This window comes from Anas acuta, chromosome 13, assembly GCF_963932015.1.
Source record: "Anas acuta chromosome 13, bAnaAcu1.1, whole genome shotgun sequence".
In the NCBI taxonomy this organism is placed as follows: Eukaryota; Metazoa; Chordata; class Aves; order Anseriformes; family Anatidae; genus Anas; species Anas acuta.
Genome location: NC_088991.1, coordinates 6,356,381 through 6,368,979, shown reverse-complemented (window position 1 = coordinate 6,368,979; position 12,599 = coordinate 6,356,381). Strand labels below are relative to the sequence as shown.

General features: G+C 55.7%; 3 protein-coding genes and 1 long non-coding RNA gene across 5 annotated transcripts in view; 2 read left to right on the top strand and 2 right to left on the bottom strand.

Moving 5' to 3' along the window:
• The window catches only part of LOC137863493 (uncharacterized), a 122,107-nt gene that overhangs the window by 82,066 nt on the left and 27,442 nt on the right, over nucleotides 1-12,599 (bottom strand). The gene's annotated exons all lie outside the window — the stretch shown is intronic.
• Nucleotides 1-12,599, top strand: part of LOC137863477 (uncharacterized) — a 143,215-nt gene that overhangs the window by 120,122 nt on the left and 10,494 nt on the right. The gene's annotated exons all lie outside the window — the stretch shown is intronic.
• On the bottom strand, nucleotides 1,246-4,804 carry LOC137863827 (carcinoembryonic antigen-related cell adhesion molecule 1-like). Of its 2 annotated transcripts, XM_068697322.1 has the most exons (5): nucleotides 3,695-4,804; nucleotides 2,823-3,152; nucleotides 2,447-2,716; nucleotides 2,149-2,208; nucleotides 1,246-1,952 (listed from the first exon to the last, which is right to left on the bottom strand). In XM_068697322.1, the coding sequence occupies exons 1-5, from the start codon at nucleotides 3,765-3,767 to the stop codon at nucleotides 1,897-1,899; spliced, it is 789 nt and encodes a 262-aa protein (XP_068553423.1). In that variant the 5' UTR covers nucleotides 3,768-4,804; the 3' UTR covers nucleotides 1,246-1,896. The 2 variants fall into 2 exon arrangements, with proteins under 2 accessions (XP_068553423.1, XP_068553422.1); XM_068697321.1 differs by lacking the exon at nucleotides 3,695-4,804 and having other exon boundaries at nucleotides 2,823-3,680.
• On the top strand, nucleotides 6,144-10,938 carry LOC137863488 (uncharacterized). The gene is made up of 5 exons (XM_068696644.1): nucleotides 6,144-6,921; nucleotides 7,224-7,631; nucleotides 8,236-8,331; nucleotides 9,016-9,059; nucleotides 9,621-10,938. Exons 1-5 carry the CDS (start codon nucleotides 6,648-6,650, stop codon nucleotides 9,753-9,755), a joined length of 957 nt encoding a protein of 318 aa, XP_068552745.1. The 5' UTR covers nucleotides 6,144-6,647; the 3' UTR covers nucleotides 9,756-10,938.

The window sequence follows — 12,599 nt, the reverse complement described above, 5'->3', positions numbered from 1 at the left end:
AACCGTCCTGCTGTCACCAATACTACCACCTAAGTTTCCAAATCATATCTCGTAGCACCTCATCCAGGCACTTGTTGAACACTGCCAGGGACGCTGATTCCACCACCTCCCTGGGCAGGCCATTCCAGTGCGTGACCACTCTTTGAGAGAAAAAGCTTTTCCTGATATCTAACTCTCCCCAGGAGCAACTGTTGGCCATTTCTTCAAGTCCTATCATTAGTTATCTGAGAGAAGAGGCCGGCTCCCTCCTCATCACAACCTCCCTTCAGGCAGTTGTAGAGAGCAATGAGGTCTCCTCTGAGCCACCTCTTCCCCAGACCAAACAACCCCAGTTCCCTCAGCCGCTCCTCACAGGACTTGTGCTCCAGGCCCTTCACCAGCTTTGTAGCCCATCTCTGGACACGCTCCGGGGCCTCAATGTCCTTCTTGTAGTGAGGGGCCCAAAGCTGAGCACAGCACTCAAGGTGCAGCCTCGCCAGAGCAGAGTACAGGGGGGCGATCACCTCCCTGGTCCTGCTGGCTGCACTGTTGCTGATACAAGCCAGGATGCAGTTGGCCTTCTTGGCCACCTGGGCGCACTGCTGGCTCACGTTCAGGCAAGCATCGACCAACACCCCCAGGTGCTTTTCCTCTTCACAGTCCTCTAGCCACTCTGCCTGTAGCTCTGAATGGGGTTTGGCCAAAGTGCAGGACCCGGCACTTGGCCTCGTTGAACTTCTTCCCATTTGCCTCAGCCCAGGAGTCCAGCCTATCCCGACCCCTCTGAAGGGCCACCCTACCCTCAGACAGGTGGACACTACCTCCCACCTTGGTGCCATCTGCAAACCTTCTGAGGGTACACTCAATGCCCTCATCTAGGTCAACAATAAAGGTATTAAACAAGATAGGCCCCAGTACTGACCCCTGGCAGACAACACTTGTGACGGGACACCAGCTGATGCTCAGAAGCTCTGCTGGAAGCCAAATAAGTTGCAGAACAAGGGGGAATGCCCCTAAACTAAAAGAGGTTAGGGTTAGATGAGATACAAGGAAGAAATTCTTTGATCTGTGTGTGGTGAGGCCCTGGCCAGCCCAGCTGCTGGTAAAGCCAGACAGACACGACCTTTCTGTTATCATCATCCCCCGTTCCCCACCTGATGCTCTGGCTGCCCCTCCTGCCTGCACATCCCTACCCTGCTGTGGGTTTTGGGTGCCGCACAGGGCTTATTTCCCATAGCCACAGACAACAGCAATATAACAGGGAGAACGTGTGCGCTTTTATTTGTAGCAAGAGACATGAAAAACTGCACTTTTCCCAAATGATTTATAGACAACACTCAAAACAGTTTGAAAATATATTTTTTCTGTAACATTTGGCTCCCCTGAACACGCACAAGCACTGCAGGGAACTGAACAACTTTTAACACAGCTTAAAAATTAGCCTGTAAACTACTCTAATACATCCAGTTTGCTTCACTTCCTTTAATATTTCATTTGTGACGTGGTTGAGAGATGACATTTTGCTGCCAACCTACTTTACACTGGATGTTTCAAGGACTTTTGCCATGCAGAGCCCAGCTGTACCTTCCAGCTCATCCTGCCACAACGCAACAAGCACAAACACAGCCAGAACCATTCAGCAACGCAAACAAGCACCAAAATATGTCCAACTTTTTTTTTTTTTTTAAAGAAAACAGCTTCACTGAAATTTTGTTCTTCTGCACATCAGCTTTGACTCCCCCTACAGAGAACTCTGCTAGGATTTTCACCATGAAAATGGTGTAGGGTGGCGTAGCAATCACTCCCACCATAGGATGTGATTTGACCTTCTCCTGGATGCACTTCCACTCCAGAGATGTATCTCCATAGGGTTAATGCTGAGGACAATGAAACTTCTGGCTTTTCAGTGCTAAATTTTCAAAAAGTAAGGTCATCATCCGGGGAGTTCCTCAACCTCCACCAGTTGAAGATCCCTGTGGACAAATATGACCTCTGTTAAACACCCCAGGGATGAAGATGCTCAAGGAGTGGCAACACTCAGGCAAGAAGCCTCAAGCCTGGAGGCTATTTTCACTGCCTGCAAGGAGCTTGCTATTTTCAGCCACCATATTCACTCCTTGGGCCCCACTTTGGGTGCTTCACTACTGCGAAGCTGGTCCCAGCACTCACCTGCCAGCAAGCCGATGCTAACGAATACCACGATGAGGATGAAAAACGCCCTGTCGTTGTCTGAAAAAAATCAACAAAACCCAAAATTCCCAGAATTTTGCCCAGGGAAAGAAAAACTCCTGCCACTGGGCAGGCTGGTGCAGAGACACAAGTCCTCAGTGGAGCCCTGCTGTTCCCATTCCTCGTCTCAGACTGTGCTGGGAAGCCATGAGACCTGAGGGAATGGGGCCAGAGTGACCGTTTTGGGGCCATTCCCCAGCTTTCCATTCCCGTGCCCGGGGAAGGAAGCCCCACTTACTGTGGACGCGCAGCAGGAAGGAGGTTTCGTTGTGGCTGACCGGGTTGCTGATTATGCACGTGTAGTAGCCGGTGTCGTTCATCAGGGCTCGGTGGATCTCCAGCGTGTTGTTGTGGATGAACTGGAGGCCGTTGCTCTCCATCAGCAGCTCCCCGTTCCTCTTCCACCAGTACACGTCCACCTGCCCCTCCAGCACGTTGCAGTACAGCTTGGTGTCGCCTCCCACCTCCACGAAGGAGTTGCCCAGGATTTCTGGCTCGGAGAGCGGCTCTGCGCAGATGGAGCACCCATCGGCACTGACACCCCCGCCTCGAGGGTGCCAGCACCCGGGCAGCAGCTCCAGCTCCCCGGCTGCGGCGCAGGGTTTGGCACTCACCGACCACGCGCAGCTCCAACCAGCCCGTGGCCTCCGACTCGGAGCGGAAGCGGTAGAACCCCCCGTTCCACCAGCGCAGCACCAGCTGCAGCGAGAAGTCCATCTCGCTGAGCCTGGCGTGGCCCACGTAGGCGCAGGAGATCTCGGCCGACTTGTTGGGAACCAACGTGGCGATGAGCTCCTTGCGCGCGCCGGACTCGTACTCCCAGGACGCCGTGGTGCCGGCTGCCCTCGGCTCGACGCTGAAGAGCACAGTGCAGCCCCTGGCCGAGACCAGGACCTCGGACACCGGCTTGAGGTCGGCCGAGTAGCACGGGAAGAGCGTGCGGGCTGCAAGGGAGGAACGCGGCGCGGGGCTAGCGGGACGCACCGGCATCCAGCAGGCAGCTGGGCAGGGAGAGCCGCCCTGGCTCGGCTCCTGCGCAAGCGGCGGTGCTGGGGACGGGATTATTTCGGGGGGTGCTCGCGGTGGGGCTTTAAGCAGCACCACGGAGAAGCAGGAGGCTGCGGAGGCGCTGCCTTCATCTCCCTGAAAGCCTGCGCTGCTTCGCTTCGCAGCCGGCTTCTGCCTGAGGAGTTTCCACGCGCGGGTACGGCTGCGAGAGCCTCCTGCTCCTGGCCCTGCTCTATGGGGGGGGCTTGGAAGCAAAGGAGCCCCAGGGAGTCGCAATTGGAGCCAGGGCAGCCCCCTCCCAACCACCCATTTGCTCCCCAAAACATTTTGAAAGTTGTTATCGAGGCTGCGAGCACGCAGCAGGGGCTTTGGGGTGGGAAAAGCAGCCGGGAGAAGCTCCATGGTGGAGGGGGGAGCCTGCACCGCCTGGCCTACCACAGCCACCACCAGCACCACCACCACCAGCCCCAGGACTTGCCTATGACAGCCAGGCCGGCCGCTGGGCCTGTCCCGGCGGAGGCCAGGAGGACGAGGAGGGGAAGGGCGAGCATGGCAGACCTGGGGCGCAGCGCGGCCTGCGGCAGGGCTGGGACCGGGACCGGCACCGGGTGCCACCGCCTCCTGTCGCCGTCACTCAGGCCCCGACACGCGGCTGGGCTCGGCACGGGGCACCAGGACGCCGGGCACGACTCGCACCACGAGGCCGGGGGCTGTGGGGTGCAGCAGGCTCGGGGCGCCCAGGAGCTCTGCGGCTGCAAAAGCTGGATATAACATCGTGTGCCTTAGAGATCTGTCTCACAGACCATTATTTATCTGCATGAACCGAGCCCGTGTTCTGCTCCACACCTTCTGGAGGGGGTGAGCCCCAGAGACCCCCACTCCACCTTCTGCCAGCTGCACGCTCGGTTGCCCTGCCTGGGCCTTGAGCATTACCATTGCTGTTGTTGGCACCCTCTCCTTTTGTGAGCCCCAGAGCATCCTATCTGTTGCACAGGGGCACCTCAGGGGCAAGGGGGAGACGCCTCACTCTTGCCAGGACTTAAGGCAGGGCTGCTCAGCCCGCGGCAGGGCATGGTACCACGCATTGATCTGTTGCTTGGATTCCTGGATGCATTGCAGCCTGCCGAGCTCCTCTTGCAACCTGGCACCTTGCTTAAAGAGTGCATCCACCTGGTCACACTTGCACCCCCAGCACCCAGCTCTGCCTTCAGGCCCTAGCTGGATGTCCAGATGGTGGACGTCCCTGCAACAGAGGGTCTTATCAACATATCAAGTCAAAAAGGAAAAAAAAAAAAAAAAAAAAAGAAAGAAAGAAAAAAGAAAAAGAAAGACCTAAGAGCCAGGCTTATGGACTTTTCTGAGGAGTTTGGCCCAGTTGTCTCATTTGCAATGCATTGCTGCTATTAATCGGCATAGAGGATGGCATGAGAGCAAGATCGACTAGGTCGATGAGGTTTTTGTATGAAAGACTTCTGTATTTGGCTTCCAGCAGAGCTTCTGAGGATCTGCTGGTGTCCCGTCACAAGTGTTGTCCGCCAGGGGTCAGTAATGGGGCCTATCTTGTTTAATACCTTTAAATCCCCTCCGGGACTTGATAGAGCTGTCGAGACTGATGGCACCCCGGTTTTAGGCAGAAAGACACCTTAAAAAGGCACATGCCAAGGAAACAGCAAGGAAGCAGAGCAGGAAGGAAACACCCTCAGAAGCTCTGCCGGAAGCCAAATACACAAGCCTTTCATACAAAAACCTCATCGACCTGGTCAGTATTACTCTCATGCCATCCTCTATGCCAATCAGTAGCAGCAATGCATTGCAGTTGAGACAGCTGGACCAAACCCCTCAAAAGAGTCTAGGGACGTTGGGGAAAGATGACGGGGTTGCTGTGCTCATTCCCAAGCATCAGCCGAGGGCTGGACCCAGCACAGATGTTCATGGAGCTCCTGCTCCCTGCTCGTGCTGCTGTGCAAGTGCTGCTGGTTCCTGGGTGGCTCGTGAGGGTCGATACCTGCAGGATGGCCGTGCCAGCTGGAGAGCTGCATCCCGTGGGCATCCCACCACCGGAGATGCCAGGGATGCATTTTGCTGAGAGCCAGAGGAGGTGCGTGAGGAAGTGGTGGTGGGGCAGGGAGGGCTGCGAGCGCTGTGCTGCAAGGGGAGGGAATCTGCCGCTGATCTGCTGACCCCTCTGCAGGGAGAAACCTGGGCTTCCTCGTGGAAATCCCGCAGGATGCAGTCACTGGCACCGTGGGGCAGTCCGTGCTCCTGCCCATCTCCTACAGATTCAACAGCACCCCTCACTTCCCAATGACTATTAAGTGGACATTTGATCACCCCTTACAAAGAACCATCTCCTGTGTAGTGCAGAAGTGCTCCCTGGATGATGGGGGGGCTCCCAAGAACTGCCCCACAAGCTGTTTCACCAACCCTACACATTCAGGCCGTGCTGAGCTCTTCCCCGAGAACGCATCCCTGCTGCTGCGGGACCCGCAGCTCAGTGACAGCGGGGTGTACACCGTCAGCTTTGTACAGCAAAAACAAAGCAGGCACATCACCCTGACCGTGCTCGAGCAGCCTGTCCCCACAGAGCCTACCAGCAAAGGTAAGTGTCCCTCGTGCTGCCCTGGCAGCATTCCTGCCCCTCCTGATGGGGACAGCACGGGACCCCTGCGGAGGTGTCCTGGGGAGGTGGCAGCCTCCCGATGCCACATCTCCTCTCTCCTACCGCAGGCACTTCTCAACCAGCAGGAAGAATAGCCACACGCATCCCTTGCTGCATCCTCGGAGGCTGCTACTGCTTCATCCTGCTGCTCCTGCAGCTGCTCTTCCACCTGTGCTGGCTGCGGGGCAGCCGTGGGGAAGCCTGCGGCTGCTGCTGGGGAGAAGGGAGCCAGCGTGCGGGAGCAGCCAGGGCCGGGGCACAATGAAGTGCCCACAGTGCCCGGGCACAAGGAAGGCGCTCAGCTGCTGCCTCGGGGCTGCTTTTCCCTCTGGCACCTGCCCCTCTGCTGGACAAACCGGGCTCCCGGCCCCTGCCTGCCCCCAGTGCACAACCACTCCCCACGCTCACATACCCCTGCTCTGAAATTCCTGCTCCCAATTCAAACACCAAATAAACACCTTTCCTCTGGCCTCCCTGTCTCCAAAATGCCTGGCATGGGGCTGCAGCACCACCTGAAGCAGTTCCAGCAGCAAAGCGAGAGCCGGGAGAGATTCCCAAAGCTTCTGGCCAGCCCCAGGTGGCAGTGGCACCTCGCAGTGGGGCTGGAGACTCCAAAGGCTGCTTTCGTGGGGCAGAGGCTGGGCGGCTGCTGAGGCTGAAGGGTGACAGCTTCAGGAACATCCTCCAAGCGATTGAGCTGCATCCCCCGGGAAATCGTCCCCCAAAATGGGGATGCGATGGACGCATTTTCTGGCAGCTCCCTGCTGTGAGCATGGAAGGGGTGCTGGGGCAGAAGCAGCGCCTGCAGTGGGGGCACAGGGGACACCCCACAGCCCCCTCTGTCCCCGCAGCCCCAAAGCGTGCAGGTGGCACAGGAAGGAGCCGGGGCTCGCCCGCCCGCCCGCAGCGAACCCCACGGCGCCGAGGGGCTGAGCGAGAGCCTCCGACTTCCTCCTGGCCCAGGCGAGCGCAGCAGCCGCAGGCGATGTGTCCCGGCCGGCGCTGCTGGGGCCTCGGCTCCCTCCTGCTGCTGCTGCTGCTGCTCGGTGAGCTGGGGACGGGGCCACTGGCTTTGCCCTGGGGGTAGCTTGGGGGTTGTGGCTGGAGAAGCCAGCAGGGAGGAGGCTGGGGCCAAGGGGCTGGGGGTGTAGGTGATGCGGAGCCCACCCTGGGGCAGCTGCATCCAGTGGGGTCCCCAAACACAAGGGCACCGCGCTGAGGTCTGGTGTGTGGGTGTGAGGCTCCTGTCAGGGGGCAGTGGGGCAGGTTGGGCTGAGTGCTGTGCTCCAAGGGGGGAGAATCTGCCGCTGCCCTGCTGAGCTGCTGATCTGCCTCTTCCCCTCTGCAGGGCAAAACCTGGGCTTCCTCGTGGAAATCCCGCAGGATGCAGTCAATGGCACCGTGGGGCAGTCCGTGCTCCTGCCCGTCTCCTACAGATGCAACAGCTCCCCTTGCTTCCCACTGTCAGTTAGGTGGATGTTTGGTCACACCTCTCAAGTGATCATCGCTTGCTCAGTGCAGAACTGCTCCCTGGATGATGGGGGGGCTCCCAAGAACTGCAGCAAAAAGTGTTACCCCTATCCTGCACACTGGGGCCGTGTTGAGCTCTTCCCTGAGAACACATCCCTGCTGCTGCGGGACCTGCGGCTCAGTGACAGCGGGGTGTACACCGTCAGCTTCTTATGGAAAAGACAAATCAGGAACATCACCCTGACCGTGCTCGAGCAGCCTGTCCCCACAGAGCCTACCAGCGAAGGTAAGTGTCCCTGTGCTGGGCACAGGCACCTCCTGCACTGCCCCAGCCATGGGAAGCATCGGGCACAGACAGAATTTCGGTCCCTCCTTCCACGGGGCCAAGCCACTGCAGTGATGAGAGGATTCCCAGGGGTGTCCTAGGTGCTGCTGGTTGTGCTCCTCCAGTTGTAGCTGGAAGCCCAGCCTTTCCCCCTCTGCCACTGTTAGCTAGAAGTACGAGTGAGTGCCTCTTGCACAGCTGCTTGTCTCTGCAGGAGAAAGGCTCCACAACAGCGTTGCCTTTAGCTGAAAGGAATGGCTGCAGAGAATGAATGGAGAGGTGGGTTCAGGAACCCAGGCACCAGGTCTGGGTCCTGTACTGGGGAAATTGTTTACGTACTGGGCAAATATATTATGTACTGGGGCAAATATTTCCTGGGGAGAATAGGGCACTTGGGGGTAAATCAGCGGCCACAGAGGCTGAGAAAAAAATGCACCAAATGCTCTCCTACCACTCTGGGGCAACCCTACATGCAACGTCCATGAAATAATCACCACGGCAGTACCTGCTGCCACTGCTTTCCTTTAGGAAGCACTTACAGCACCTGTTGTCTTCCAAATGCCAGGCACCAGCAATCAAGACCACATACATATCTACATAATTGGAGCTTGCTCATTAATCTTTCTCCTGCTGTTCCTGGTCTTCTGCGTTTGGCGCTGGGGTAGGTGGCTCTTGCACTGCAAACTTTGAGGTTGCACCTCTGGTTCCTTCGGGCATATTCCCTGGGGATAAAGGTAGTGGGGGGGCTCTGGAGAGGTTCTGCTCTTCACACCAGAATTATTCCTTTCCTGTGAGGTCCCCTTCAGCGTACCACCTCCTTCCATCTGTAAAGAGTCACAGTTTCTAGTCTGTGATGCAGCTGAATGAAGCAGAAGCACAGCACGGGGCTGTTGCAAAGCTTTTCTGGAGAGCCCATACCTTCTGGTGCTGAGACCAGAATCAAGTGGCTGCATCGCTTCTAGTCTGTAAAAGATGTACAACGCCATGGACTCAGAAACGTGTCCTCTAAGTGTGGCCAGACTGTTCTGTTGGGGACACTTTAAAACTCCATCTGGGGAGAGCACCTTGGGATGTGTGCACTGGAAAATAAACCGGCAAGGTGCCTATCTCCATGGCTCCCATCAAAGCCTTCACCCCTGAGGATGCCTTTGTCAGGAGACAAGTTCATTTGTTTCCAAGGGGGAGATTTCACCCATGCTTGGCTGTGGCAGCCATAGAACTCTCCGTCTTGATGGCAAAATCCTCATTAACCCCCTGGTGAAAGTGCCAGTATATTATCTCTGGTTCTCCAGGGCTAGGATGGGGAGGGTGCAACCTGTCGGTAACAAAACCTTCTTTTTCCGAGGTGCAGTGCAGAAGAAGAAGATGAGAATCGTTAAACAACAGCAGGTACAGAAAAAAAATTTTTCAATGTTCTTTGGTTAAATGCTAACTGCTGGCTTGAATGAGATGCACTGAGCTACAAGAATTGGTTGCTGAATTTAAAATTAGGATGTTAATTCCGTGTTGTAAGGGCAAGCTGCAAAGTGGTAAATGACCCTGGGGTGCTGCTTTCCCCCAGCTGCACCTTTCCCCTTCGCCTCCCGCCCCGACCCCAAAAGGACCTGATTTTACCTTCGTGGCTGAGAAGCCAAGGGACAGCTTTGGCTGACGGCAGCCAGGAGGGTGCAGAATGGTTAAATGCAGAGCAATGTGCAGATGATCACCCTTCCCTGCCTGGCAGCCTCACGGGTTTCTGTCGGGGCACTACTTGAGGGGTCTCTGTGGGCCATGCAGACAGCCAGGATCAACCCCGACCCTCCCGTGGGCAAAGCCACCTGGGCTTTACATAGCTCCTGCTCCTGCTGAGTCCTCCTGGCTTGCAGTTAGCAGCTCCAGGACCCCTCCTGATCCCGACATCCTCTGGAGAAGGCTCTCTCTCACCCTGGGTGTTTTCTCTGTGCTTCTCAGGAGCCCCCCGAGGATAACACTGCGGCGGGGGAAGTAACAACCATTTATTCCAGAGTCGGAGACAGCTTTGAACATCCAGAGCTGAGAGAATCAGCACAGGTCATCTACTCATCCATAACCTTCCACAATTCCTGAGGACAGGACTGGGCACCACCAGCTCCTGCTTTGGCTGCGGGAGCTGCCCGCAGAGCTCTGAACTTTGCAGGAGAGAGCCCTGCCGAAAAGGTGGCTGGTGATTTTGTCACTGACCAGAGAAAGGGGCCCAAGGTAAAGGCAAATCAGCAGTGCATCCGTGGGAAGCCTGATTCCACTGACTCACCTTAATCTGAGGGCTAACGGAGAGCACTGGATGTATTTCAGTGCTGTGCTCCAGGGTCACTTACCAATTGTCTTGTCATACTGAAAGAATGCATGAAGAAGGCCTTTTGACCTGGAAAGCTGTCCATATTTTTAGGAGTATGCCAAGTCACTGGGGAGCAGACCCTTCCTGCCATGAAATCTGCTTGGCCTTGGGATCCCAGGGCAAATGGTTCCTCTGCTGATCGTCTGAAAAGTCCCCTTGAAGGGCAAGGAGTTGGGGCTTTCTGTGCAATGGAGTTCCTGGCACATGGTGACGTTCCTTTAAAACTGTTTGTACAGGTGGAAGAAAGCTGAGATGCCTAACTCTGTTTTAAAATTAAAGGCCACATCTCCCCTAGCAGCACCAGCTTTTTTAAAATGCAGTAAGGGCATAAATCGTTTTGGTTTTGCTCTGGGCTTCATGGAAAACAAGAGAGAACATACCGAAACGTGGGGCCCCATCAGTAATAAACGGATGCTAGGACAGGACAAGAGTGCTAGGCATCTCCCGACCACAGCCAGACCCAGAGAGGGCACGGAAACTGCTGCTGCTGCCTTCCTCTTTGTGTGCTCCTGTGTCGGCTGGGATGATGTTCAGGAGGGACAATGATGATGACAGTGGTGGTCCAAGCCCCCAGCATCAGCAGCCCCTCCCCTGGCTCCGGGTGAAGGACGTGGCTGCTCTGCTCTTGGAAAGCCCTGCTAACCATCACGACAGCAGAGGTTTTTGTTTTTTTTTCTCCAGAAAATAGAAGCTCCTTGTGACTTAATAAAACCGCAAAAGCTGAAAAGTCGCCTTGGGTATGCACAAAGCTTTTGCAGTGGTTAGCGTGAAGCCTTAAGTAGCAGGAGAGAAGAAAGTACTAAAAAAAGTGAAGCAGTAGAAGATAATTGCACAGGAAATGTGACTATCAGTCCTCAGGCATATGTGGTCACTGGCTGTCCCCTCAACAGACCTCATGTTGTTCCTGACCCCTGCAGAAGGATTTGGAAATACCATCCCCGGAGAGCATGGCAGGACAAGGGAGGACTGCTGAGATCTGGTGCTTTGTGTGCTTCCCTGTCCCTGCCTGCCTCTCACGCCTGCTTGCCCCGAGCTCCCACCACCAAAGGCCTTTTGTTCTCACCCACACCACCTGTCTCTGCCTCTAGCCCCCACACTGCAGCCCCGCCAGCTGCCTCTGCCATTTCATTTCCTTCTCCGAGCGGCTTCCTCGCAGGCCTGTGCCTCCCAGCCCCCTCCTTTGCTTGCTCTTTGCAGCTCTTAAAGGTCAGTGTGGCTTTCTTTGTGGCTGCAGGCGGCTCGGTGCTTGCAGGTCTTGCAGGTACTTCTCAGACACTCGCTAGCTACACCTCAGAGCAGCTTCCTCTGCTGGATACACGCGGCCTTTGAATTAACGATTCAGGTAGTGCACCGGTCCTCTCCGCGGCCTTGCCGCTCATCCTAGTTTATTCTTCCATGTTTTAGTCACAGAATCACAATATTAGGGATCGGAAATCCATCCCATGTGTCTGAAAGCCATCTTCTGGGGCTGACAATGAGTGGGGCAGGGGGCCTGGTAACAAGAGGGGTGGAAAATGCCAAGGTACCCAGTGCCTTCTTCACCTCGGTGTTCACCAGTACTTGTGTTCAGCAATCCAAGGGCCTGGAGAAGGTCTGGAGCAAGGAAGGTGTCTTCTTGGTGGGAGGGGACCAGATCAGGGAGCACTGAAGCCAACTGGGCATATATAAGCCCATGGGGCCTGAAAGGATGCACCCACAAGCTCTGAGGGAGCTGGCTGATGGCAGTGACAGGCCACTCCTGATCATCTCCGAGAGGCTGTGGGGAGGTTTCTGAAGGCTGGTGGAAAGCAAGTGTCACCCCTACCTTCAGAAAGGGGCAAGGAGGACATGAGGGAAATACAGGACGGACAGATTCACCTCAATTCCTGGGCAGCATTTCCCAGCACATGATGGGCAAGAAGGTGATTGGAAGGAGGTAGCGTGGATTTAGGAATGAGAAATCCCGCGTAACCAACCCAATAGCCTTCTGCAATGAAGGGGCTGATTGATGGATGAAGGGAGAGCAGATGTCACCTACTTCCATATCAGTAAGGCTTTTGACACCATCTCCCACAGAGGTGTCACCACAGCATCCTCACAGAGAAGCTGACAAAGTATGGGTTTGATAAGTGAATTTATCAGTCTGGTGGGGCTGGAAACGAGCTAAAGAGCCAGGCCCAGACATTCAAAACCCAACAGGACATGGTGCTGGGCAACCAGCTCTAGGAGACCCTGCATGAGCAAGGGGTAGACTAGATGACCTCCAGAGGTGCCTGCAGACCCACACTCTTCTGCCTTTCTTGGACTCTGGTGCTGTTTGCTCAGAGGGAAAGGGTGTCCCATGGCTTCACCAGGACTGATCAGGTAGAGGAGTCTCTTTACGTTTTTTTTTTTTCCCCTCTCATTTAACCCTAGATGGAGAATTTAGGAGTGTTCTGTGTGAACAATCAGCCGAGCACCTCCTTGGCAAAGGCTGAGGTCCTCAAAACACTGCCACAGAGACGCTGAGATCGACCAGCAAATGTAGTTATCTTTTTCACTCAGGCATTTCTGTTTTCTAGCAGAGAATGACCATCCCTTCACAACTATTTGGGCTG